Source organism: Suillus discolor (assembly GCF_016758755.1).
Source record: "Suillus discolor strain FC423 chromosome Unknown F5147scaffold_76, whole genome shotgun sequence".
NCBI classification, from domain to species: Eukaryota; Fungi; Basidiomycota; class Agaricomycetes; order Boletales; family Suillaceae; genus Suillus; species Suillus discolor.
This window is the reverse complement of record NW_024541323.1, coordinates 138,802-162,688: the sequence shown is the minus strand read 5'-3', so window position 1 is coordinate 162,688 and position 23,887 is coordinate 138,802. Positions and strand designations below refer to the sequence as shown.

The following is a 23,887-nucleotide window of genomic DNA, read 5'->3' as shown; positions in this document are numbered from 1 at the left end:
TTGATTCTCTAAAACACGGCATAGGTATTCACAGTGAGCGAATTTGACGCTCCAGCCTACCTTGCTTAGAACAGGTGCAAGGAAAGATAGTGTAGCCCTTACCTCTACTCAGCTTAGACTAAGTGCATTTTGTCCGCGAGTGTTTGCGCTCTATCCAAGAATCCAGTTAGGTTGAAGGTATATATGCAGTCATGCAGTCGAAGACTTTATCTGATCTCGTAGCAGTGAGAATGTCCGATATTGAATATTGAGGACTGGTGCCAGATACTCAACGAACGTGAGCCCTGGAGCCGAGTCTTGTCAGTTGGATCAAGTTCCGCGTGGTGTTTATGTAGAGGAAAGAAGCATTGGGCTTACAATGTCGACTAATATCTGAGTCTCACCGGTTTACTGATGTGACTTCGTGTTTGTGTTTTCGTGTACTCACCGACTTCCCACGAAATCCAGGCAAGCTTGATGTGTGGGTTGTGTGTGGGAACACTTTCGAACGGTGGTCGTTTCCGAATCCGAGCCGAAAAGGGGTTTGAACTTGTCTCCGTGCAGAGACGATACGCGCTTGTTCTCGCTTGCTTTTCTCACTTTCAGTTTTCTCAAGTACATGCCAACCACGAGGCATTTTGGCAGACATGAACGTGTGGGTTATCTCCACAGTAGACTATCTCATCCTCGATCGCCATCCGACATCAACTACGCCGCCCCCGGTCATGTAGACCCGTTTGTAGATCCAGATAGGAATATAGGCGGCTTTCCCAGTAATTTCCAATGAGGTTTTTCTCATCCCGCTCGAAAATGACCACTCATTCGTGCACTTGATATCTCGTATAAACAGTCAGCCCAAGTGTCTACAATCATCCAAATCATGGTCGCTTCATGTCATCGAGGTTGTGTCAATTACCCTCCTCTCAATGAATCACTGTCCCTCCCTCAATTGGTTGAATTTAATGCGCAACATAACTCGGATGTCACTTTCTTTGTCTATGACAAACCTGACAGCAATGACCTGGTCTATATTTCTCACTCAGACTTCTATCGAGCTTGTCATCGGGCCGCCCAGGCAATTGGGCCAGCCTCTGCAGGCGCAGACAAAGAAGTGGTCGTCCTCATCGCGAACTCAGACACTCTTCTTTATCAGACAGTATTCATGGGCATAATCTTCGCTGGACTAGTTGTATGTACATAGATTTTCTGAATGATTGGGTTTCTGATTACTGTTTTCAAGCCGTTCCCTATGTCCCCTCGTAATTCAGCGGCGGCAGTCACGAGCATGATGCAGAAAACAAGATGCCGTCGTTTGATCACCACTCGGCACTCTCTCGCTTCCCTAATCGACGGAGTCGAAGCGGGTCTTGTGTCTGCCACTCAAACGAGCCAGCTGCAGATTGACGAAATTCCGGCGCTGAAACACCTGTACCCATCACTCGTTAGTGGTACTCCCAACGAGGCTATTGTCCCGTACTCTTCCCTAGGTCCGCCGTCGTCTGAGAACGATGTATTATTCTACCTGCACTCCTCTGGCAGCACTGGCTTCCCAAAACCCATTCCAATAAGTAACTTGACTGCCATCCACTGGTGCCTATCGCGTGAGTCAGTAAAATGATCCTCACAGCGAACAATGCTGAGATAGAGTACTGTTAGCATCTATCTTCGACCTCACTAACCTTCCCACTCCTATTCGCCTCGGTGCTGCGTCTTTACCATCATTTCATATCTTTGGTGTATATTTTCAGCTGCTCTCCCCTATCGCCGCCCTGAGCAGTGTGTCTATTTACCCGCCTACATCCTTGCTCGATCCCTTGGCGACTCCTGTAGTACCCAACTCGCAAAACATCCTGGGCTCTATACTCAAGACGAAATCGAACATTTTGCCAGTTGTGCCTGCCTTTCTGGAACAGTGGGCGTTTTCACCGAGTGCTGTCGATGTTCTGAAGACCCTCGAATATGTTGTAAGTTTGTTATCGATGCTGTGACAGGGAATGACTGGTGTTGATGCCAATGCAGTTCTATGGTGGCGGTCCTCTCGCACCTAAGATAGGAAATATCCTGGTGAATGCAGGGGTCAAGCTTTCTTGTGGCTACGGTGCTACAGAATTTGGTTCCAGCACTCATTTTATCCGAAATTTGGTCGATCAAAAGTTTTGGGACTGGGTGCGATTCGGACCCAATTCCAAGATCAGATGGGCTCTACAGGACGATGGTACATATGAATGTCAAGTTTTGGTGCGTCTCCGAGTCGATCTTTGAACACGCGTCAAACACTTTTTTGCAGACAACCCCGATGCATCAAGTATCAGTAGAGAATCTTCCGGACGTCAAGGGTTATGCTACTTCAGATGTATTTATCAAGCATCCCACCGTAGAGGGTTTGTGGAAGATGTACGACTGAAATTTGCGTTATTCATGTTCTCTGACATTTTCCTTGCAGCGTAGGAAGGATTGACGACGTTTTGATACTCTCGTCCGGGGAGAAGACAGTACCGGCTCCCATGGAAAATATCATTTGTGCCAACCCCTCTGTAACCGGTGCCGTCATCTTTGGCCGTGGACGCAATCAAGTTGGGATCCTCATAGAGCCACGAGCAGGGTGTGAAATTGACGTTGATGACGAAAAGCAACTTGCTGAGTTTAGGAACCGCGTGTGGTAAGTCCCCTGAAAGATCGCATGCTACTGTTATGTCTGAAGAAGTTCTTGAAGGCCGGACATAGAGGAAGCGAATAAGGAGGCTCCTGCCTTCAGTAGGATCTTCAAAGAAATGATTATTGTGACACACAGTGAGAAGCCCATGCTTCGAGCTGCAAAAGGGACCGTCATCAAGAAAGCAACCGTCAAGCTGTATGAGGAGGAGATTAATGCCCTGTGAGCATAGCACCCATTTGTCGCTCTGTTAACTAGAATTCATGGGCGATAGATATGAAAAGGTGGGGGGCAGCACTAGAGCAGGTATCGATGTACCTTTGCCTACAAGCTGGACTGTGGAAGATGTTGAGGGATGGCTCAAGATCCACGCTGCCGCTGCGAACGCCGACAAGGAAGTTGATCCTGATGCGGACCTTTTTACTCAAGGCTTTGACAGGTGGGTCGAGACTGACAAAGGCTAGTGCTCTGCTTTTTTTTTTTTTTTTGAATCCTTGGTTATTGTCCTTTGGGGCGAAGCCCTATGATGGTAGTGCTCTGCTTACTCCGTACATCTAGTCTCTCTGCGACATTTCTCAAAAACCGCATTATCAGCTCTCTCCGCTCGTCTTCAGATCGTGACCTTCAGGAATCAGCATCGCGGATTGACCAGAACATCATATTTTCAAGTCCTTCGATTTGCCGGCTCGCGAGAAGCGTCATTAATGCAGTATTGCGGCGGAATGGTACAAATACCGTCGACGTCAAGGCTGATATCGAGAACATGATCGAGAGGTATTCAGTCGGATTAGGGAACTCTGTCACAAACACCAACACCACTCTAGTCAATGGGTGCAGCCAAAGCGATCATGTGGTTGCCCTGACTGGGTCTACGGGTGGTCTTGGCTCATACCTGCTTGCAGATCTACTCCAGCGTGAGGACGTGTCTGTGGTATATGCCTTCAATCGCCCGTCAAAGGGGGCATCCATACAACAACGACAGGAAAACTCGTTCAAAGATCGCGGTTTAGATTATACCGTGCTTCAATCCGACAAACTAGTGTATGTAGAAACTGATACATTCGATGACCACCTAGGTCTGGATAAGGAGTTATACCAGAAGGTTTGTGTCATTTCCAGTGTCACTGAATTGACTAAAGATAGCGTAGATCTGCACGTCTGTCACTGTCATCATTCACAACGCTTGGCGACTCGATTTTAACCTGGCGCTCTCGTCATTCGAAACTCATGTGCGGGGAATGCGGAATCTCATAGACTTGGCATTATCTTCCCCGCGTCATCCACAGCCGCGTTTCATGTTCGCATCTTCCATCTCGTCTGCTCAAAGTTGGGATAAAGCGAAAGGACCACTCCCTGAAGAAGTGGAATACGACGCAGGGGTCGCAGTAGGTCTTGGCTATGGCGCGAGCAAATATGTTTCGGAAAGGGTAAGTCACAAGCTACTTTGGGGGGCGTGGATTCTACGAATACTGTTTCCATCAAGGTTCTCGTCAACAGCAAGTTACCGGCATCATCATTCAGAGTTGGACAAATATCAGGAGGACCCCCACGAGGAGCTTGGTCTACGACAAACTGGCTACCGATCATCGTCAAATCAAGTGTTAGTCTAGGCGCACTTCCGGAAGCTAAAGGAGTAAGTCCATCACTATCGAAGGTATCGATTCGTGACATGTGCGTTTTAGTTTGTGTCTTGGATCCCTCCCCACGCCGTATCAAATGCTATTCTTGATGTAGCTTTCGCGGAAGAAGAACCTCCCATCGCGGTGAATCTGGTGCATCCGAGACCGACTGCATGGAAGACGTTGATGCAGCCCATTGCGGACGCCCTGGTTGAGCGTAAAGTAACAAGTTCCCCGCTACCTCTTGTGCCATTCTCAGAGTGGCTCGAAAAGCTCGAATCGAGTGCCAAGGACTTGGGCGAAGAGAGCATGGAACGCATAGTACGTGTCTCGATAGCTGGCCCGAACGTTTCCAATCTATTCTTCGATTACAGCCTGCCATCAAGCTTCTCAACTTCATGCGTTCCATGACTCAATCAGACATCGCGATTAGGGCATCCGGAGAGATGGGCTCCGAAGCGGGTGGCATGACTTTATTCACCACTGCCGTAGCCGAATGCGTCAGTCCAACGATGAAGGAACTGAAGTCGCTGTCTTCGGCAGATGCGGCACAGTGGGTGGATTATTGGGAGGCAATGGGGATGTTTCAATGAACATATGAGTAAGTCTTGAGATTGTGACGCGAGGTCTGAGGTGATTATGCTAGAAAATGACATCTCGGTCTATTGAACTCTGTTATTAACCACGATTTCATTTCATGACAGTCCGAGGCCATGCAGCCAGAATAGTATATCGAAATAGGACTAGTAACCCAAAACTAGGATACATCCAGTGTAAACGCAAACTTGAAGATATATTTCGGAAAAAAAACACGGTGATGAATCATGATGGCATGCACGTACAGTAGTGCAGAGTACCGCAGGGACTAAATGGTAGTATGCCATTAAGATTTTACTTCTCAACCTGCGACTCTACGAGACAGAGGTCAGCAGGAAATTGATGGGAGATCAGGACTATGCACACAAACATTAGAAAGCGAGGGCAGGCCGTCGAGCAAGTGTAGCGAGCGAGCGAGGCGAGAACCCAATACAATAAGCAGGTATGAATAATGCAGCAAGCGAATGACGAATGACATGAGGGCATGATGCAGCGGCGGCGGGTGGAACGAGAGCATGAAGCCAGAAAGTGAAACGAGCAGAACAAGACACAGCCTTGACAGCGGAGATGTGGTGAAACTGGTACGCGCTCGTTCTCGCTTGCTTTTTTCACTTTCGTTTGGTGTTTTTTGGCAACGTCCCTCGCTCAATCCAGTTCGACAGTGAGACTACACCGTGACCAGAAGGGGATCGTTCAACCATAGTTTTTTGACGAGTCCAAAGTTAGTGGTGTTCCGGCCCGGCTTCAAGCTTCAAGCCCCGGGCCAGCCGAAGCCGGGCCTAATTTATAAGCCGAACAGGTCACCGCATGCCCGCCTGGGCTTCAATTTGAAAGCCTAAACCGGCGGCCCAAGCTTCCCAGTGAAAACAAGCAAAATAGAGGTTGATATAAATCAAACGACATCGATGGAATAAATATAAAACGAAGAACGTTGATGTACGTCGATACAAATTTGCAATCCTATATTTTGAAGATAAGATTAAATTTACCATTCTGCAGTGTGCATGGCTGCAGCCGTCGAGTGTTTTTCAGTTCATGTCTGGCAAAATGCCTCTGGATGGTAGATTACATGTAGTAATGAATGATGGAAGGACGGATTTTATCTGACGCCAGTAGATGGGGAATTCATGCAGTGAGTCTGCAATATCTACCAATGAGGTGTAATATCATGTACTAGTATATTGGCACGAAGTTGTACTTTGAATTTTCTGGGATCTGACTCATCTGATATAATATCCGAGTCGCGCTGTTATTGTAAGTGACTGTCACAGAGCCTATTGTGTATTCTGTGGCCTGCGTTGTTGGTGGAACGGGGCGCTCTGGCTGGACATATCGAGTCTGGAGTGGCAGGGGTCCTGGCGCAGGAGCAGGAGTCCTGGCTCGTAGTTGGTAGTCCTCCCCGCGTGTGTCGTAGTCTGTCCTCGATGGAGAACGCCGTAGCCTCCCGCCATAGAAGTCTGGCCTTGGTTCCCTTGCAGTCCTTCCCGTTACATTGGGCGTTACGATGGCTCTTTTATAGTCTTGGTGTTCAATACCTAATAGGCTAGTCACGGGCCTAGTGCCGTACTAGTATTTGTTTCATCTGGGGCAAGTCGGATCTTTCGTGATGATGATGACGATGATGAAGCTTGTCAGGCTCCAGCGCTTGCTGGCAGGGTCAAATATAAGTACAAGAACTCCGTTTGAAATCCCACATCTACTACTATGGCCGCACCATTGAGCAAGTTTGAACTTTGGAAAAGTAGCAGACCGATTGCTCCCACGTTTTCTGACCCGCTCGAACATCGGGCGTTCCTGAAATTCCGCTTGGCTCAAGCATATCGTATCTTTGGTGAGCTTCACTTATTTTAATCGGAACGAGAAGTACCCATCGTTATCATGTCAATTCAGGAAAGTACGGTTATGATGAAGGCGTCGCTGGACATATCACTGTCCGGGTAAGAGTGACGCTTATATCAGTGTGCGTGCCAGTCCTAATTGCTTTTATCGAAAGGACCCGATCAGACCAGATTGTTACTGGGTCAACCCCTGGGTGATTAATTATCGTGTCCAATATATAGATCACAATTCACCAAATTGCGACAGGGCGTTCACTTCAAGCTCATACAGCCTGAGGATCTCCTTCTAGTAGACCACGGAGGGAAGATACAAGAAAATGAATCTGGACCTTCCCGGTTCCTCAATCGGGCCGCGTACATGATCCATTCAGCGGTTCATGAAGCTCGTCCGGATGCTATCTGCGCTGCGCATTCGCACACTACGTATGCTAAGGCGTTTAGCGCTCTTGGGATACCCCTTGATCCCCTTACTCAGGACAGCTGTGCGTTTTATGAGGTAATATCACATCCATCCATTCTTAAAGAGATATACCGTTTAATGAAATGAATCTATAGGATCATGCTCTGTATAGCGAATTTCGCGGCATCGTCGATGACCCCGAGGAAGGTCTGGCTATAGCCAATGCTCTGGGTTCGAAAAAGGTTTGCAGATGCGTTGATTTACATGTGTCGATGCTCACAAGATTCTACTAGGCTGTTATCCTCCAGGTATCTCTAAGAGCTCAGTCAAACGTTCTCACCTTATCATGCTCCATTGTGCAGAACCACGGGATTCTCGTTGCCACCAAGTCGATTGAATCTACCGTTTTCTTTTTCATCTCGTTGGAAAAGTGCTGCAAGGTCCAAATGGTAGTGGACCAGGCCGCCGCTGCTCGTGGACTGAAACCGCGTCTTATTGACCCAGCAAGTGCGACCCAGACATGCGAACGCCTTGGATCTGAGATGGGGGGCTGGTTTAATGGGATTCCCGAGTTTCAGCTCTTGGAGCACGAGGAAGGAAAGAGATTCGAGTATGTTCCTACACCCTAGGAGACCGTCTAGCTCACCTATTTACCAATATGAAGTCCTGAAGCGTCCAGAAATATCTCTGCTAATCTTTGATTCTCTAAAACACGGCATAGGTATTCACAGTGAGCGAAATTTGACGCTCCAGCCTACCTTGCTTATAACAGATGCAAGGAAAGATGGTGTAGCCCTTACCTCTACTTGGCTAAGTGCGCGAATGTTTGCGCTCTGTCCATGAATCCAGTTAGGTTGAAGGTATACAATGATGTAGTCATGCAGTCGAAGACTTTCTCTGATCTCGTAGTAGTGAGAATGAAGGAATTTAGTTGTCTAACACTGTCAGATATTGAGGACTCGTGCCAGATACTCAACAAACGTGAGCCCTGGAGCCAAGTCTTGTCAGTTGGATATACCTAGGCAACTGCATGATGTCTCGAGTTTGTATGTATGTATGATCAGGTGCGATGAGGACGCTCATCTCCCCACACTTAGCACTCTGCGTTACCTTACGAATGCACCGATACTATGATATGATTATCTACAGCACGGACTTTTGGATCGTAGCTCAAGGCAACTTTCTTCCGACACCAACGAATGCTAGTGCGGGTGCGCATGCGAGGTCTACGGAATATGTTCTTTCAGGCAACTCATACACCTTCACCGTCGCTGGCACCTTCTGGGTCTGGAACTTCAATGCCAAGCACCATGATACCGCCCCTCCGTCCAGATAACGTCGGGACCATCAACCCTCTACTAGGAACAGCGCGGCCGGCCACATCGATATCGAGAAGCTCAAGTTCTGCGTGGTTTATGCAGAGGAAAGAAGCATCGGGCTTACAATATCGACTAATATCCGAGTCTCACCGGTTTGGCACTTGGTGTTACCTGACACTTTTTTTTGTTTAGTGTTTTCGTGTACTCCCCGACATAACTCGTCTTGGCCGGCGCTGCCCGATTTTCGTCCGGCCAACGAGTCTTGAATGCCGACTGTGCTGAAAGGACCATGACGTCAATTTTTCACACGAAGTAGGATCCAAATCCCCGCGGGCCCCAGGCACGATGCATGGGAACGCTTTCGAAAAAACTGTACAGTTGATTGATGACAATAAGCACCTTACATAATCATAACCCTAACCGTAAACGTTGCTTCAAGTTAATTTTCGATTGAGAGACTACAGGAATGTTAGTGACAAAATATTGTGCTTAACGCACTATACACTGTTACATTAAGCCTTTCTGAGTGCCTCCTTGACTTAGAGTAGAGTACGATGTCCATGGTAAGTATGTCGAGCTCGCGAAACACAGGACATAATAGCGCTGGCCATCCGAGTCGAAGCTGATGAAGGTGATGGAAGTCAGAAGCTTGGAAAGACAAAAATAGAGTCGGGAATGTACCTCCGGCGAGGCTTCTATTAGGGCGGTGCCAAGACTGTGAGATAACTGCGCGGCTGGATGAGCTGTCGCAGCTGTGGGACTCTAAGTCAGGTCTGTGGGACATTTCTGGTTTACTGATGTGCTTGTACATTCGTCTATTCCTTGGTAAGCCGAAATATTCCCATGTGAAAGCAGTCAGCAGATGTACGAAGATTGTGGCGATGCTCTACTTTGGCTATGACTTTTAAACAACTTTCTCATCGGTTTACTAGTTCTCTGATGATAATGTCAGATAGAAGTGTCATGCAGAAGAGACGAGTTGACTAACTTTCTTCTATCTGGTCCGCCGACAGCCCGAGGAGATCACGTTGCATGTCTTAAGTGCGATAAGCTAGCTTGTGATCACAGCTGGGCCGTGATTACGAGCCTAGTGCTGACTAGTATTTGCTTTGTCCTGAGCAAGTCGGATATTTTGTGAGAACGACGACGGAGAAGCCTGTAAGCGCTCGTTGGCAGGGTCAGTATAAGTACTAGAACTCCTCCGTTTCAAATCGCACATCTACTACTATGGCTGCACCATTGAGCAAGTTTGAACTTTGGAAAAAAACCGTACCGGTTCCTCCCACGTTTTCTGACCCACTCGAACATCGAGCGTTCCTGAAATTCCGCTTGGCTCAAGCATATCGTATCTTTGGTGAGCTCTATTTGTAACAAGAAGCGCTCGTCGTATTCATGCCAAAGCAGGAAAGTACGGTTTCGATGAAGGGGTCGCTGGACATATTACTGTCCAGGTAAGAGTAACGCTCATATGATGCTGCGCGTGACATTTCTAATCACTTCGTCAAAAGGACCCGATCAGAAAAGACTGTTACTGGTTCAACCCCTGGGTGATTGATATCCTGTCAAAATAGTGAAATCATGTTACTCACCAGTTACTGGGCCACAGGGTGTTCATTTCAAGTTCATGCAGCCTGAGGACCTCATTCTCGTGGACCAAGCAGGGAAGATACAGGAAAATGAATCTGGACCTTCCCGGTGGCTCAACGGGGTGGCGTTCCTGATCCATTCAGCGATTCATCAAGCTCGCCCGGATGTTGTCTGCATTGCGCATTCGCATACTACGTATGCTGGGGCATTCGGCACTCTTGGGATACCCCTTGATCCCCTTACTCAGGACAGCTGTGCATTTTATAAGGTAATCTCGCATTCATCCGTTTTTGAAGAGATATCCCATTCAACGAAAATGAACCTATAGGATCATGCTTTGTATGACGAATTCAATGGCATCGTCGATGAACCCGAGGAAGGTGTGGCCATAGCGAATGCTCTTGGTTCGAAAAAGGTTTGCAGATGCGTTGATTTACATGTGTCGATGCTCACAAGATTCTACTAGGCTGTTATCCTCCAGGTATCTCTAAGAGCTCAGTCAAACGTTCTCACCTGCTTATTATGCTCCATCGTGTAGAACCACGGGATCCTCGTTGCCACCGAGTCGATTGAATCTTCCCTTTACTTTTTCATCTCTTTGGAAAAGTGCTGCCGGGCTCAAATAATGGCGGACCAGGCCGCCGCTGCTCGTGGAATGAAAACGCGTCTTATTGACCCAGCAAGTGCGGCCCAGACATACGAATACCTTGGATCTGAGTTGTGGGGCAACTTTGCCGGGTCGCCCGAGTTCGACCTTTTGGAGCACGAAGAAGGAGGAAAGAGATTCGAGTATGTACCTGCACCCAAGGAAACCGCGTAGGTCACGGTTGTTCACCGCAATTCGTGGGAAAACCGGTGAAGTTCATGGTCATTCACCTGAACATGACTCAAATTGAGCGGTTCTTTGGTCCTATATCGTAGCGGCGCTGGGAAGCGCCAGTCCCCGAGTTCAACTTCGGAGTTCAAGAAATGACGATGGATTGGTAGCAAACAGTTTATCGATATACAACAAACAATCGAGTATGTACAGCAATTAGACACTTCGCAAATCAGATGCAGCACTACAAATTTCACAACAGTATTCGAGTTAGGCTAATCATTATCAGCTTCCAGCTCCATATCAAATATGTTATGGCTCTCGGTCGACATCTTCGAGTTCTTAGCAGGTGACTGACCTCCGAGCTCATCAGTAGCCTTCCTTTTGCTTTTTGGATCATGGAGAGCTTTCTTCGTGTAGGCTGCACATGGCAGCAACTGCATACGCCGCAAGATAAGTTGATATATGCGGGACCCATTGGCGTCGTGACTGTTGGACAGTGCATATTTCGGTGGCCTGGTAAGAACTGTCAGAGAAAGCTGGAGGAAATAAATCGAACAAACATGCAGTTTTAAGATGACTTCAACCTCTACGACATCACCATCTTGGAATTTCGTCCTGTACTCGCCCACATCGAGAAGGACACCATGCTCATCGCGAACGTCCGGAGAGTCAACCCTAGCATCCCACAAGCAAGAGTAACGATTGTCGGTGTCATACAAATCGCGGCGCAAAGTGGAACAGCAAATCAGATGACTTGGATGCAAGATCCGGAGTGTCCTCGAGTTGATGATATCTTCGTTGAATATGTTTTGTACTGTACCGAGAACATTGAATATGTTGTAGCAGATGATATGAGTCTTTCGGCTATGCGTTCAATCATAACGTGATTATATAATATCCAGACAGGACTTCTGGTACTCCACAACACGTAGTCAGTGCGCAGTCGAAGACTTTGTCTGATCTCGTAGCAGTGAGAATAACGAAATTTAGTTGTCCGACATTGAGGACGTGTGTCAGATACATATGGCGCGTAGTAAGATGATGTATATGTATGTAGCACGTCCAGGAAGGTGATGGGTAATGATAACTCTCGAAGCATCTGACGCAGTTCCACTTCAAATATGTACGAAGTTCAAACGTCTGGCAAGACAAACATATCCCAGAATCCAGCGGTTCCGTTGGTTGTAGCTATATCCGTAGCGTCGAGGCTCAGCAGTCGCATCACGAGGTTGTAAATCTCGACATTCTGGAACTCTGGCATCACGTACTCTTCTGTGCCATTGCCCTCTCCTCGTGCGACCACAGAAGCCTTGGCGCCCCGCGAGAAAGGCCCGTGTGCGACAAATATGGCACGCATCAACGGGTCCTCGTTGTCGTAGCCGTGGTTCTAGGAAGGCGCAATGCGTTAGCTCGATGGCCTGCAGTACAGAAATCAAGCGACATGAGATACGTTAAAGTAAACTCACTCCAGTTGGCACTCCGCCTTCGCCACCCATGCGGTCAGTCAGTGCGTAGCCTATGCGTGGTACAATCCACATAGGGGCGATGCGGTAATTATGAGAGAAATGGTATCGTTCGGGCACAGGCTCCACTGTGCATCCAGACATCTTACCGTAGTTGAATGCGTTGAGGTCTACCAAGGAGGTGCCAGAGTCGGTAGGGAAGCTCTCGGTGGTAAACACATCGAACTGATCCGGGTGGATAAGTGTGTACTCGCACAGACGCTCAAGGGCATCAGTCACGTTCGTGCCAGGAGCGAAGCGTAAGCCCATAGATGGCCAACCTGAATAGCGAAGGGTAAGCAATCCGCCACTCAGTCTAGAACATTCCGATAAGTAGCAGACTATACACTGAAATCACTTACCATCCATCTTGGTAACACCTTTCCATAGCTCACCAACAATCTCGTCAACATATATCCAAGTTGGGTGGCTCATGTCCGCCATCCCATGGTCACTGACGAAGATGATATCAACGATATGCGTGAGGTTGCGCTCGCCTAGTGCTTGGGTTAGGTTCCGAGCGAAAAGATCGATAGCTGCAAGACTCATCTGTAGTAAGTAGCAAGTTCGAAAAACAAAGTTAGGCACACCAACCAGTGGAATTAATACAATGCTTACATTAACGGCCTTAGACATCGGCCCTGTTGTATGTCCAGCATGGTCTAGCGACGGTTCGTACCCTATGAAACAACGTCAGTGCCACAAAGGAAAATCGTGAAATTAAAGAGGACGAAACGACAAGCAGAAGAAATAACACCCGCCCTGATTAGAGCAAAAGAAGTTTACAGACATTTCGTCTAGAAGCAGAGGAAGAATCAGATACAAGAACACACCAAGAATAAGCTGCGGCCGCTCTTCCAGCGGGAGGTCAATCCATTCTAGGAGATTGGAAAGTTTCTTCTCGAGAGCGTAGTTATCCTGCGCTCCTGTGTTAATCACACTACATTCCTTGCGAGTTTAAGACCAACTCTTACTTCCCAAGGTAGAAAATATGTGGAGTTCACACCCGAGGATGTAGACCAAGGACCAGGCCTGGTCAAATGAATAAAGAGCAAATTATGATCAGAAAAAAAAACTGACCACATGAGGTTTGCGGTGATGATACCTGCACGTTCTGCGGTTTCCCACATCTAAGTTGTACGAAGGATAACAAGTGCAGAGGATAGAGAGACCGATATATGTGTCAGTCAGATGACCAGATGAACGTGTAAAGTAACAAGAAGTGAAAAGAGGCGCATTAGGCACGCATACAAAAAAACCAGCGAGTACTGACAGGTTCGCCGAGCCACCAGCTCGGGTTCTGCGCGGATTCAACACGATCGAAATGGAATGTGTCTCGGAAAACGGGATCCCAAAAGTTCTACATAGCCGATGTGAGAATGCCAGACAGTTGAAGAAAGTGATGAAGAACGAACGTTCGCAATGATGCCGTGTGACTCGGCGTAGAGGCCAGTCCTAGATTATGAGCTCATGTCGAGCAATGTACGAGTGATATTTACATCAGTGACCAGTGATTTCTGGAACAAACCCCATTCGGATGTATCAATTATTTTAACAAATTATGACTCACGGGAACGTCAGAGTCTGCAGAGAGGGAAATGTTTAGGACTAGAGCAAATGACTGAAAGGGAATACGCACGGGGAAAACAGGTTGCATGTACTTTGCCCTCACACCTTCCCGGCTGATATCTAACAAATGCGGCGTGAGTCCACGATCTAAATAATCCGCACGAAGACCATCGATCGAAACCATAAGCACAGTCTTCTTGAACTCGTGTGTTCCATTTGAGTACAATGAATCCCTTCCAGTACTCGTGTCGTGTCGAGTACGGGGCCAGAATTCAAATATGGTAGTAGTGATAATAAGCGAGAGGAGGACACTGAATTCAGCAAAACGCAAGCGTTTGTGTGAGTGGGCAGGGTGGGCAGGGTGAGTAGGTTGCTCCTTGACATCAGGTTGGACAGCGTCTATGTCGTCAACATTCAAAAGTAAAACGTGTCGCTTGTCAGGCGTGGTTGATGTATGAAAATTGTGTGTGCTTGTCATCGCGTAAGACGACGACGACGAAGATCTAGAGAAAGTCGAGAGGGAACTGAAACAACTGACAGTGGCCGTGGGCCCGTGACGCCGAAATTGAATGTATGTGGCTGTGCTCATTTATTACCTTCTGCACTGTGCAGCCACGTTCGCTCTACTAGTGTTGCCACCAGCCGCCTTGGCTTGCATGAGAGTTGTGGTGGAATGTAACTCAGAGAAGACCTCTGGTAGCACTTCCTTAGACTGGTGACCAGCCCCTCTATTTATGAGGGGCCTGGTTACCAGTCTACCCGGGATCCTTGGCTGGACAGACAGGACAAACGTTCTCCTTACTCGCCTTTCAAGTTATCACGGCCCAACTCATGATTCTACCCCTCCATTGTTCTTTCTGTGCGCACTATTTCACGTCACGTGTGGCCTTCGAAATCGCCCCTTTGCACCTGGCTGCCGCGCAGTCGAGGATCATTCAGACGGGTTCCATACACTTACGCAGGTACATCCCTTGATTCTGTTTCAGTCGTGGAGATCTCCTGACATGGACTACAAATATTAGATGTATGTATAGGTTTTGGCACACGCTGTGTCATGGTCCACGCCTTTGCGATCGAAAACTTCAATAGACCAGGTCCACCCGACGAGGTCTGCACTAGCAGAAGAGAGGCTCGTAAAGACTGCACAGGATCGGTGAGATCTTATTTGAAATACATTGCGTTTAAAGTGCTCACTCGCCTGATGGGATTGCCTGCAATTACTCTTCAGTGCTCTCTTAGGTCTGTCCGTTAGCCATCGTGAGCTGCTACCTGTGCATGTTCAAGTTGCAATTGATAAAGCAGAGGGAAATGACGCGCCAGAATAACAAGTATGTTATTTCTACCCTCGCCTTCCATCCTGAACACACTCCAACAGAGCAACTTTATAAAATGTCTGCGCACCACACGCCTCGTGGCATGGGATGACATGTACAATCCGTCGTGTAGCAGGCCCTTGATAGAGAGAACTTTGGTTCTTTGTGAGCACAGATCTTTCCTTGACCGTTGTTTCAATGTGCGACTTCTCCGTCATGTTTTATGCCAACCAATACACGCAGATTGAGCACAGAACAGATTATCGAGAAAAACCTTATTACTTCGCTTTGGAGCAGTCCGCCGCTCGACATTTTCATTCGCACGAGTGGCGTGAAGCGATTGAGCGGTTTTCTGCAGTGGCAGGTGTGTCTCTGTTCCTTCCCTGTCTTCCATCTCCCATTTCAAAGCAGATATTCTTTTGTTGGCGAACATGGCAGTCATATACACATCCGAAGTATTGTCCTCACCAAACCCATTTGTATCTCCCACAGTACTGCGAAAACATGCAGTCCACATGGTAAATACCTATTGGCCCAACTTCAGCCTCTGGAACTTTGTGCCAATTTTACTAGATTATCAGGGGAAGGTGTGGGCACGATAGAGTAGCTGCAGGTTTAGGTGCGAAACTCTTGGTCAAATCCCTTGTTATTTTCTACCTTCACGAGCTTTTTTGTTGGCTGTGTTTTACTCAGCTCCAACCGGAGTCTTGTGATATGACAAGCTCGTTGCAGACGTGGTGTGGTTTGATTTTAGTTTGCGCATACAACCCAGCATATAACTAGTCTAACATATATAAGGACGGAACGCTGAATCCTGCGGATCTGACCCACATGTGCTAGTATCCCTCCAAGTCTCTAGCAGGCTCCGTAGATTCTTGAGTAAGGACTGACACATGTTGAATTCCTGGAAAAGGTATGTTGTGCTCTTCCCCGAGCGAGATGTCGACAGAGGGGATTCGAAGCAAAAACCTTTGTCACCACTACAACACTGATGGCTTGGGTGAATGACTCTGACTCTGAACGCCAACAAGGTCCCTTGGGAAAACACATTGTTTGATAATGCCGTTTATGCTCCCAAATGTTCACCTCAATACACGGCTGTCTTACTAAATGCAGCGCCCACTTTTCAGAAGGACCAGATGTTGGAGCATTTAGATTTACATAGAGGGATTTATATCCGCTGAGTGGTGCATCCTATGCGAGCTCTTCATCCTCCGATGATAATGGTATTTGACCATACCATCAGAAACCTCTTCCTCTTCCTCGTTCTCTTCCCCTACCACGCCCACGGTCCATCCCTCGAGCTCGTCCCCTTCCCCTTTCGCGCCCCTCGTCCTTCTTCCTACCTTTCGGCTTCGGCGCATCATCCACTAAGAGGGTATCTAGAGGAAGTGCATCAGGGAGCACAAAATACCGGACGTTGTTGCCACGAATAGATAGGGAGTCTAGGGATGTCGGGTCCCGATTACGGGCTGTCATTTTGACAGTTTTGAGGTGGGTATTCATCTGCATGTCGACACCTGCGAATAATTTGAGGGTTGTAAGGCTTGAGTAAACGAGCCGATTAGACGAACCGGTGATTGTTCCATGGACTAGTGACCCATTCTTGAGCTCGATAGTCACCGTCTCATTGTTGAGTTTCATCAAGAATCTGATGAAAACAACTTGGGGTCAGCGCCCGAACCTTGCAATGCTCGAATAGAGAAAACTTTCGGGGTTAGTCTAATATCATAGAAACAAGCGTAATATTCACCTTGCAAGCTTCATGGTAAAATATGGTTGCCAGTTGTCAGTAATATGGACGTTGTTGTTGATGTTGTGGACGAGTTAACGTTCATCACGCAAAAAGCCGAGCCCAAAATATTATTGATTGTCTAGCAACACACTCAACACAACCTTTAGACTTAGATAACGACTAGTCTGTAGCTTCCTGTAATCATCTCCTTCACTCTGTAGCTATAGGAGCCAGAAACGTCATCTTTTTCATTTTTGACCTAATGCATGTCTCTACCCTGGACAAAACGGAAAACATTGTTGGGTTCATTACTCAATAGCTCGGATGATGATGAAGAAGGCCTTGCCTTGGATCGCATTTTGCATGGTCAGCGGATCATAGGAAGGACTGGTAAGAGCCAGATGCATTCTGGCGGTCTTTTACTCACAACCTCCGCTGAAATAGCGAGAACTGCAGAGATAGAATCTCTCCGTTTCTCAGACGGAGATCTTGTCGTCCTGGGCACACTGGACCAAGGCCAATTCGGGACGGTAGGTCCGTAAAGAACATATGTTACGTATACGCTGATTTGTCTGTTCAGATTGACGTCGTGACGTGCCATCTAAATGGTCGCGTATATGTTCGCAAATCTATTGAGAAACATTTTGCCCAGCGGACTCGTGAAGTAGCACTTTTTTGTTATCGGCGACTTTTCATGCTGAAAAATTCTGCAGCAATGTTCTCCACAGTTGGAAAGGGACATTCTTTTACGTGCAAAACGTGAGCGCTCTGCGTGGGCTCCGCACTTATTTTGTGCATTCCAAACCTCCACTCATCTCAATATTGTCATGGATTATGCCGAAGGAGGTACATTATGGGACGTGCTTGAGTCGAACCCTGAAGGTAGAGTTCCTGAGGCAGACTTACTTTGGTGGGCTCCTCAAGCAGTCTGCGCCATCAACTGGTGTCATTCCCAGGGTTTTGTACATCGGTGAGAACCACCCTCTAGCATTGCGTACTCATATAAACGCAATGCAGTGATATCAAACCACAGAACTTCGTTCTCACAGCAAGAAATCACATGCTTCTAATAGATTTCGGGTCTGCTGCGCCACTTTCACCTCCAGAGCCTGACGGGAGCCAGTCGGTCCCGAAACAATATACCCTTGTTCCTTGTGGTACTTGTGATTACATTTCTCCTGAGGTTCTGCAAGCACACGAAGATGCCCTCCTTGCGTTGGAGTTGTCGGACGACAATGTTTCTCCTTCATTCTCCGAAGAAGTTGGTTCATATGGCTCTGAAGTCGATTGGTGGAGCCTCGGCGCAATGTTGTATGAATTGGCTTATGGAGTGGCCCCTTTCTTCGCTAAAGACATCCGAACTACTTATCTGAGGATTTTGGACTATCAGGTACTGCAGTATTACTAAGCTCGCTAGTACCTACTTTGACCCTTCATTTGGACAGACAAGCTTGCGCTTCAATGCAGCGATTCCCGTTTCTAAACAACTACAGGAGTTACTTCGCAGGTCTGTTGTGAAACTATTCATGCTACTATCATTCAAACCACGTGGATACAGATTTCTCACTGATCGGCACCATCGTCTCGGGAGATGTAGCGTGCTGGAAATAACAGAGCACCAGTTTTTCGGAAACACCGACTGGTCTTGTGTAGATTCGCGTGAGTCTTGAGTATCAATAGTTCTTCTTATATCCATTCTTTCTTGCGTAGGCCTTGCACCGTCTGATATCCATGTGCCGCAATTCACATATTCTGCATCAGCAGTACCCGAACCCCCTGATCCCACGGATGAAGAAAATTCACAGCCGTTTGCGTTTTCTGCTTTATTTCATTCTTCCCCGAACACTTCGCTTGGAATATCAATTTTGCAGGACACGTCTCATCACATATCTCCACGAGCCGAGTCGGCCTTCATCGGATTTTCGTGGGGTCCTACTGAGGATGCATACCTTCTGCCAACCAATTCATCTCGAAAATACGAGACAGGCAGATTGGCCACTCCTCAACCTTTACAGGCCACTTCCGGGAACTATAGCCCTCGTCAATTGCTCAAAGCTTCCAGCACTGCCACCGCTTTTGCAACACCTATTCGTCCCCATAGTTTATCAGCATTCCACACCCTTCCCCGCACAGGCACTATTCGGCGTACAGCTCAGCGGCGCGCTGTTTCAGATCGTGAAGCCATGAAGCAACTCGTGGAATGCATCGGAATGAGTGCCAGGAAGAAAGTCCTCGCCAGTGGTCGCAAGCCGCGCTTGATACAGTCCTCTAGCCGAAGTTTCTCAAACACCGTTCGAAAAGAGCTGCGCTTTTGTCTTCGGCCCGTTGTTACTGACAAAACTTATGACTCGGATGATTTCCCAGCCGTGGTGGCTGCTTCGGCATCTGAGGGAGCAGAGGAAACCGAGTCGGATGGACCACCAAGTCCCAGCCCCAGTCCACGCCCCGGTTCTGCAATGTCTATACTCAGCCGAAGAAGCGTGACGCCCACAATATCCGGATCCTATTCTACTCGTTTGTTAAACCTCCCCTCTGCTACATTTACGGCAAGCAGTAATCTGCAAAGCGACGATAACACTTTTGAATCGCTGGAACATAGACACGCCGCTATGATGTCTGATTTGACAGCGATTGAAGAGCGCTTGAGCCGTATCTCCATGTTATTATCGGTGGAGGCGCCTAAGTCCTCCGCTAATATCGGTTAAAAAGGGGTATGTTTGCAAAGCATTTACCTTATACAAGCTGACTGTTTAATAACTACTTTTACTCCGTCGCTAGGACACCCCATCGGAGCGATCCGTATCACCGGCTCGCAAAGTGGAGTTGGTGCGTGCTGCCGTGTATGAAATCCACGGTCAAGTTGACGACCGTCGACAGCTGGCATAATTTCAAATTCGAGCAACTGTGCGACCGTATACTACAATACTACTTTGTGTATGTTGTACCAGGACCACAGCCACATGTTCTGATGTGATCCGGCTGGCGGCATCCCATGTACCATAAATTCTGTGGCAATCAGCGTGGAACCTGCTTCTCGCACATCATCTAACGCGCTGCCTGTTCACCATACCCTTGGGCAATCGTTGACGTATTTTATCGAGGTGTTCCTGAACCACTACGAGGCTACGGGACTCGGAGAACATCTGTACTGGTATGCGTAGTCCTATTTCCTCTTTACCGCTCGGACCGCCCATCCGCACCACTTCGCATCTCGACTCTCTATCCTGTAGGAACAATTCTCCGAGCTGACAGTTATCTCGTAGGTCCCCCGAGAACACCCACCCTGTCTAACAAGATCGTTCTTCCCGTCCTATTCAGGATGCCCAACCGAGCTCTTCCTCGACCCCTTCCGTGCTTTCGCACGGTGTCTCTGATGAGGCTCAAACATCTAATTTCGGTTCTGCTTCTTCTGGTCAACATTTATTAAGGATACAGGATATGTGCTACAATCTCCACACTCATGAGCGCCCTTGATTTTGGACGAGCCATCTCAAAATCCCTATTTACACTCTATCTCTTCACGCACAATGACATTCTGACGACGATCATTCCAACGGTAAACAATAGCGTTTCCCAGTAACTTTCTGTTCTGAGATCATAGACGCAGACACTTTTCGCACTGGTGTCAGCCCCCCTCTACAGCCCTTACCGATGTGTTCATGTGGTCTGGTGGATTTGGCTTCACCTCCTTCATTTCAATGTTGCCAATCAAGTGATTGATCCAGCAGAAGATGGTAGGAACAAAGCTAGCCGACCAATACCAGCGGGATACATCAGTTTACGAGATGCGGTCTATCTACGCTGGTCCTTGGTCCCCATATGCTTGGTATCATCAGCATTCTACAGCATCCAAGTGCTCAGTGCAAGCCTAGCGATAACTCTGCTCACTCTTTGGTACAATGAATTCAAAGCCCATAGTCATTGGTTTTCAAAAAACTTGATGACCGGCTTGGGATATGCTTGCTTCCAGGCTGGGGCCACCCTCATTGCAGGTATGTAGCTGACATCAAATAAGAAAACACCTACTGACTATCACAACCAGGTCGAGATATGTCACAGCTAGAGCCGAATGCTCTCTTAGCTGTGCTGCTTAGCATCGCTATGTTCGCCACCACGCTCCAAGCGCAGGACTTCAAAGACCAGGAAGGAGATCGCTCCATAGGCAGACGAACGCTGCCGATCGCACATCCTTCTCCAGCTCGTGTGTCCATGTTTGTAGGACTTCCGATGTGGTCGATTTGTCTTACTCAGGTCTGGAGGATGGATGCATACTGTAGTGTCGCATTCGTATTGTATTCGGGACTTGTCGGATTACGATTCATGGTATGCAAGACAACTCAGGCGGACCGTCTGTCGTGTCAGCTATATAGTGTGAGTTATACTCTCATCTGTGTAACTTCGGCCTGACTAAGTACTTTCCGAAGCTTTGGTTTTCTGTTGCACATCTGCTTCCTGGTTACTGGCGTTACTTCCATGAAGCCCGCATACATATATCATAGTGTTTACTGAACTGGAGGCTTGATCCAAGAACTTTTCACTCTGGACTTATGGTCGTCACAATTTGTTACATCAATCAAACATACGGACCATTTTTGTTGTACACATGTACTGGTCCCTGATACATTTATGTATTATTTATTGGCTTGGATGGCATTCTGTACCTTCTTTGTAGCTAAATCGCTGACCAGAAATACGTAGGCCGATATCTCTAGTACTACCAACTACATACATACACTGTCCACATCAAGCGAGCCGTCATCACTGTGCGCTGGTGGTAACCCGAGATTGGCAGCATATAAAAGGAGAGCTTACAGTAGATCGCCCCTGTGTAAGCACGCTGGCTTACCTGAGTTCTATATATACCGTCGCTGATGCTGAAAGCCAAGCTTTCAGTATTTCACCTTTTGGTGTAACGATCATGCGCGAGCGGCCTGACCACATTACACCCTGCTTCTGTGTCCGTATCAAGTCCACAACTAGTAGAAAGAGATGTTGTATTCATGATATCGCCGCTGTAAACTACTGTGCATCTGACGAGCTTGAACAATCAATCCACGAAACGTGAGGTACATGCATGGAAAACGAGCTGCGAACTCTGCGAGAGGGGCCCCACACCTGAAGATAAATTTCATGTTCGCTGCAACATTATCTGCGGTCTATGCCCGTTCTTCTGAACAGATGTGGATTATATTACACTTATCACCTAGGGCGACGGTGTGCCCGGCGCTTGTGGAACACACGAGTTACGAGTTGGGTTGGTCTGGAACTTCTAGATGCTTACGGTCTGCTGTGGCATCCATCATGGATAAATCAGCCACATTGACCTTTGCTCCCGCGGATGAGGCTTTGCAGTTGACCTTGGGCAATAATTGGACAAGACCAGTTCGCAGTATCTCTGGGCCCCTTGTACCCAAGTATCTGCAGTTTCAATCAGGGTAAGTAATCGTTTATCCAATTGGAAATTCCTGAGACCTTTGAGTTTCGTAACTCCAAGAATGGTTTGCTCGAGCCCATGTTGCCATCCCATCAAGATACTCCTTGACTAGAACGTCGGTAGAAGGTCCCCACGAAGGTACCTTGGCAAGACCATCGGTGAACCTTTTCTCGACTTCGGTGTGATAGCGTGCTGCCCAGACCATCGCACCGCTTCTGTCGAGGCCAAGTTCCACCATAACAGTAGTGATCAAGTTATGGTTTTCATCCCCTGTCGCTTGCTCTCTATTGTACGAGATCATATCCTGTAAATGCTGTTAGCGGTTGCAGATCACGTCTTCGATGCGGATTTACATTGTCAATCAACATCAACTCTGCAATGCATTCGACCAGTTCGACAATGACGGGATGATAAAACACCTCATCGGGAAGATCCATTTCCATTTCATATATTGCGATAGCAGGTTTTGCAGCACATGTATCCCGCCGAAGCTTGATGTAATCACCGATACTACGGCAATGAGCCTTATCGCGGTCGAGAGCCTCGACAATCACTGCACGAAGGTATGCGGTATAGCTGTCAAGGAAGTGACGTTGAAAAGGTAGGCTTGCGGTCTGAATCGCACGAGCCCAAAATCTACGCAAAATTTCTTTGGACTTCAGAATGCATGATCAGACAATTTGAAGATACTTGCTGTCGTATGATTTCTCCGAGGATGCACTCGCCTTCTGGTCGCGTCTTGTGAGGATTGTGTAGGGCATCGATGACGATGCCCACCATTGCCTCGGCAACTGCTGCATTTTCAACGTCGGTGTACTCGTCCACGATGAGGAAAACATTGATGAGCTCGCAGGCGATTCGAAGGTGTTCTATATGGCCAGAACAGAATTAGAGGTGTGCGATTCACGAGAATCCAAGCTAGGGTCAGGGACGAACCTCTTGATGCATTGGGATAACCCAGTCCTGCTAAACGGGCTACAAAAGCAGCAGTTGTCCGCTGTCAACCATTAAAGAGTTATGGGCAAGTAGAAACAGAGGCCGAACCAGAATCACATTTGTCGTATGCTTCCTGTGACTCGGCACTCAGAGCCTTGAATTCACGAAACGAAGCATCGACTTCAGCTTTCACAACTTCATAATGAGGATTCATCGCACGGGGCCAGGGCCAGTTGGTCATGGTGTTTGGAAGACAGATTACCCTTGGACGAGGATCCATGATACCCTAGAGTCTAAGGACACTTTCCGATGACGAGTGGAAACAGAAGAAAGGTTGATGCTGAAGTGACTCGAGTCCATGACTTCTGAATCTGAAGCCTTTATAATTCTCACTTGAAATGACTGGTCAAAAATGGTCAAAAAGTGGTCTGATGTGAGTTAATATTGTGCGCACTCGACTAAGACATGCTTCGAGAACAGGGATTGATGCGGAAGATGCCGAACAGTGAGCACTAAACTTTGTTCATCTATGTTTGATGGCTTCCTTCCACTTCTCTCCTTCTGTAAATACTTCATCTGTAACCTG

The 23,887-nt window shown here is 47.7% G+C and overlaps 9 protein-coding genes across 9 annotated transcripts; 6 read left to right on the top strand and 3 right to left on the bottom strand.

Annotated features, from left to right (window-relative positions):
- Positions 1–844: 844 nt before the first annotated feature.
- On the top strand, positions 845–4,852 carry F5147DRAFT_718918 (putative aminoadipate reductase). The gene is made up of 13 exons (XM_041438734.1): positions 845–1,168; positions 1,220–1,580; positions 1,636–1,943; positions 1,999–2,217; positions 2,267–2,373; positions 2,423–2,638; positions 2,693–2,854; positions 2,907–3,071; positions 3,191–3,734; positions 3,781–4,059; positions 4,116–4,265; positions 4,315–4,572; positions 4,626–4,852. The coding sequence occupies exons 1-13, from the start codon at positions 860–862 to the stop codon at positions 4,842–4,844; spliced, it is 3,297 nt and encodes a 1,098-aa protein (XP_041287752.1). The 5' UTR covers positions 845–859; the 3' UTR covers positions 4,845–4,852.
- Positions 4,853–6,552: 1,700 nt separating this feature from the next.
- F5147DRAFT_584751 (class II aldolase/adducin domain-containing protein) lies at positions 6,553–7,715 on the top strand (the record flags this gene model as incomplete). Its single annotated transcript, XM_041431812.1, has 7 exons — positions 6,553–6,679; positions 6,739–6,785; positions 6,842–6,880; positions 6,934–7,182; positions 7,242–7,328; positions 7,380–7,394; positions 7,449–7,715. 7 exons carry the CDS (start codon positions 6,553–6,555, stop codon positions 7,713–7,715), a joined length of 831 nt encoding a protein of 276 aa, XP_041287751.1.
- Positions 7,716–9,352: 1,637 nt separating this feature from the next.
- Positions 9,353–11,029, top strand: F5147DRAFT_404362 (class II aldolase/adducin domain-containing protein). The gene is made up of 7 exons (XM_041429628.1): positions 9,353–9,759; positions 9,810–9,856; positions 9,914–9,952; positions 10,012–10,260; positions 10,321–10,407; positions 10,459–10,473; positions 10,531–11,029. Exons 1-7 carry the CDS (start codon positions 9,633–9,635, stop codon positions 10,810–10,812), a joined length of 846 nt encoding a protein of 281 aa, XP_041287750.1. The 5' UTR covers positions 9,353–9,632; the 3' UTR covers positions 10,813–11,029.
- A 748-nt stretch (positions 11,030–11,777) lies between these two features.
- Positions 11,778–14,407, bottom strand: F5147DRAFT_718882 (alkaline-phosphatase-like protein). The gene is made up of 10 exons (XM_041438733.1): positions 13,976–14,407; positions 13,814–13,831; positions 13,730–13,769; positions 13,588–13,674; positions 13,391–13,444; positions 13,148–13,262; positions 12,933–12,994; positions 12,677–12,863; positions 12,279–12,595; positions 11,778–12,199 (listed from the first exon to the last, which is right to left on the bottom strand). Exons 1-10 carry the CDS (start codon positions 14,359–14,361, stop codon positions 11,945–11,947), a joined length of 1,521 nt encoding a protein of 506 aa, XP_041287749.1. The 5' UTR covers positions 14,362–14,407; the 3' UTR covers positions 11,778–11,944.
- Positions 14,408–15,170: 763 nt separating this feature from the next.
- F5147DRAFT_404255 (uncharacterized protein) lies at positions 15,171–15,889 on the top strand. Its single transcript, XM_041429627.1, has 3 exons — positions 15,171–15,211; positions 15,259–15,560; positions 15,635–15,889. The coding sequence occupies exons 2-3, from the start codon at positions 15,395–15,397 to the stop codon at positions 15,796–15,798; spliced, it is 330 nt and encodes a 109-aa protein (XP_041287748.1). The 5' UTR covers positions 15,171–15,211; positions 15,259–15,394; the 3' UTR covers positions 15,799–15,889.
- Positions 15,890–16,257: 368 nt separating this feature from the next.
- On the bottom strand, positions 16,258–17,035 carry F5147DRAFT_718863 (Sm-like ribonucleoprotein). Its single transcript, XM_041438732.1, has 3 exons — positions 16,950–17,035; positions 16,771–16,847; positions 16,258–16,716 (listed from the first exon to the last, which is right to left on the bottom strand). The coding sequence occupies exons 1-3, from the start codon at positions 16,961–16,963 to the stop codon at positions 16,439–16,441; spliced, it is 369 nt and encodes a 122-aa protein (XP_041287747.1). The 5' UTR covers positions 16,964–17,035; the 3' UTR covers positions 16,258–16,438.
- Positions 17,036–17,091: 56 nt separating this feature from the next.
- F5147DRAFT_718862 (kinase-like protein) lies at positions 17,092–19,703 on the top strand. The gene is made up of 8 exons (XM_041438731.1): positions 17,092–17,321; positions 17,376–17,461; positions 17,512–17,595; positions 17,645–17,901; positions 17,949–18,321; positions 18,377–18,438; positions 18,490–18,590; positions 18,642–19,703. The coding sequence occupies exons 1-8, from the start codon at positions 17,198–17,200 to the stop codon at positions 19,634–19,636; spliced, it is 2,082 nt and encodes a 693-aa protein (XP_041287746.1). The 5' UTR covers positions 17,092–17,197; the 3' UTR covers positions 19,637–19,703.
- A 344-nt stretch (positions 19,704–20,047) lies between these two features.
- Positions 20,048–21,715, top strand: F5147DRAFT_404196 (UbiA prenyltransferase family-domain-containing protein). The gene is made up of 3 exons (XM_041429626.1): positions 20,048–20,487; positions 20,539–20,923; positions 20,974–21,715. The coding sequence occupies exons 1-3, from the start codon at positions 20,392–20,394 to the stop codon at positions 21,336–21,338; spliced, it is 846 nt and encodes a 281-aa protein (XP_041287745.1). The 5' UTR covers positions 20,048–20,391; the 3' UTR covers positions 21,339–21,715.
- A 193-nt stretch (positions 21,716–21,908) lies between these two features.
- On the bottom strand, positions 21,909–23,703 carry F5147DRAFT_718850 (isoprenoid synthase domain-containing protein). Its single transcript, XM_041438730.1, has 7 exons — positions 23,410–23,703; positions 23,302–23,340; positions 23,060–23,234; positions 22,719–23,001; positions 22,404–22,669; positions 22,213–22,349; positions 21,909–22,157 (listed from the first exon to the last, which is right to left on the bottom strand). The coding sequence occupies exons 1-7, from the start codon at positions 23,579–23,581 to the stop codon at positions 22,135–22,137; spliced, it is 1,095 nt and encodes a 364-aa protein (XP_041287744.1). The 5' UTR covers positions 23,582–23,703; the 3' UTR covers positions 21,909–22,134.
- Positions 23,704–23,887: the final 184 nt, after the last annotated feature.

Bases quoted from the DNA above. Each gene is read 5' to 3' on its own strand.
- F5147DRAFT_718862 (XM_041438731.1), top strand. From the start codon at position 17,198: ATGTCTCTACCCTGGACAAAACGGAAAACATTGTTGGGTTCATTACTC. The intron at 17,322-17,375 runs GTAAGAGCCAGA...CCGCTGAAATAG, and splicing joins GCGGATCATAGGAAGGACTG to CGAGAACTGCAGAGATAGAA. The intron at 17,462-17,511 runs GTAGGTCCGTAA...TTGTCTGTTCAG, and splicing joins ACCAAGGCCAATTCGGGACG to ATTGACGTCGTGACGTGCCA.
- F5147DRAFT_718918 (XM_041438734.1), top strand. From the start codon at position 860: ATGGTCGCTTCATGTCATCGAGGTTGTGTCAATTACCCTCCTCTCAAT. The intron at 1,581-1,635 runs GTGAGTCAGTAA...GAGTACTGTTAG, and splicing joins CATCCACTGGTGCCTATCGC to CATCTATCTTCGACCTCACT. The intron at 2,639-2,692 runs GTAAGTCCCCTG...AAGTTCTTGAAG, and splicing joins GAGTTTAGGAACCGCGTGTG to GCCGGACATAGAGGAAGCGA.
- F5147DRAFT_718863 (XM_041438732.1), bottom strand. The intron at 16,717-16,770 runs GTTCGTCTAATC...AATTATTCGCAG, and splicing joins AGTCCATGGAACAATCACCG to GTGTCGACATGCAGATGAAT.
- F5147DRAFT_404255 (XM_041429627.1), top strand. From the start codon at position 15,395: ATGTGCGACTTCTCCGTCATGTTTTATGCCAACCAATACACGCAGATT. The intron at 15,561-15,634 runs GTGTGTCTCTGT...CGAACATGGCAG, and splicing joins GCGGTTTTCTGCAGTGGCAG to TCATATACACATCCGAAGTA.
- F5147DRAFT_404362 (XM_041429628.1), top strand. From the start codon at position 9,633: ATGGCTGCACCATTGAGCAAGTTTGAACTTTGGAAAAAAACCGTACCG. The intron at 9,857-9,913 runs GTAAGAGTAACG...CTTCGTCAAAAG, and splicing joins CTGGACATATTACTGTCCAG to GACCCGATCAGAAAAGACTG. The intron at 9,953-10,011 runs GTGATTGATATC...ACTGGGCCACAG, and splicing joins GTTACTGGTTCAACCCCTGG to GGTGTTCATTTCAAGTTCAT.
- F5147DRAFT_718850 (XM_041438730.1), bottom strand. From the start codon at position 23,581: ATGGATCCTCGTCCAAGGGTAATCTGTCTTCCAAACACCATGACCAAC. The intron at 23,341-23,409 runs GTTCGGCCTCTG...CTGCTTTTGTAG, and splicing joins ATACGACAAATGTGATTCTG to CCCGTTTAGCAGGACTGGGT. The intron at 22,670-22,718 runs GTAAATCCGCAT...CAGCATTTACAG, and splicing joins AGTTGATGTTGATTGACAAT to GATATGATCTCGTACAATAG.
- F5147DRAFT_404196 (XM_041429626.1), top strand. From the start codon at position 20,392: ATGAGCGCCCTTGATTTTGGACGAGCCATCTCAAAATCCCTATTTACA. The intron at 20,488-20,538 runs GTAAACAATAGC...TCATAGACGCAG, and splicing joins TGACGACGATCATTCCAACG to ACACTTTTCGCACTGGTGTC. The intron at 20,924-20,973 runs GTATGTAGCTGA...TATCACAACCAG, and splicing joins TGGGGCCACCCTCATTGCAG to GTCGAGATATGTCACAGCTA.
- F5147DRAFT_718882 (XM_041438733.1), bottom strand. From the start codon at position 14,361: ATGACAAGCACACACAATTTTCATACATCAACCACGCCTGACAAGCGA. The intron at 13,445-13,587 runs GTCAGTACTCGC...CGTACAACTTAG, and splicing joins GCTGGTGGCTCGGCGAACCT to ATGTGGGAAACCGCAGAACG. The intron at 12,596-12,676 runs GTAAGTGATTTC...TTCGCTATTCAG, and splicing joins AGGTGTTACCAAGATGGATG to GTTGGCCATCTATGGGCTTA.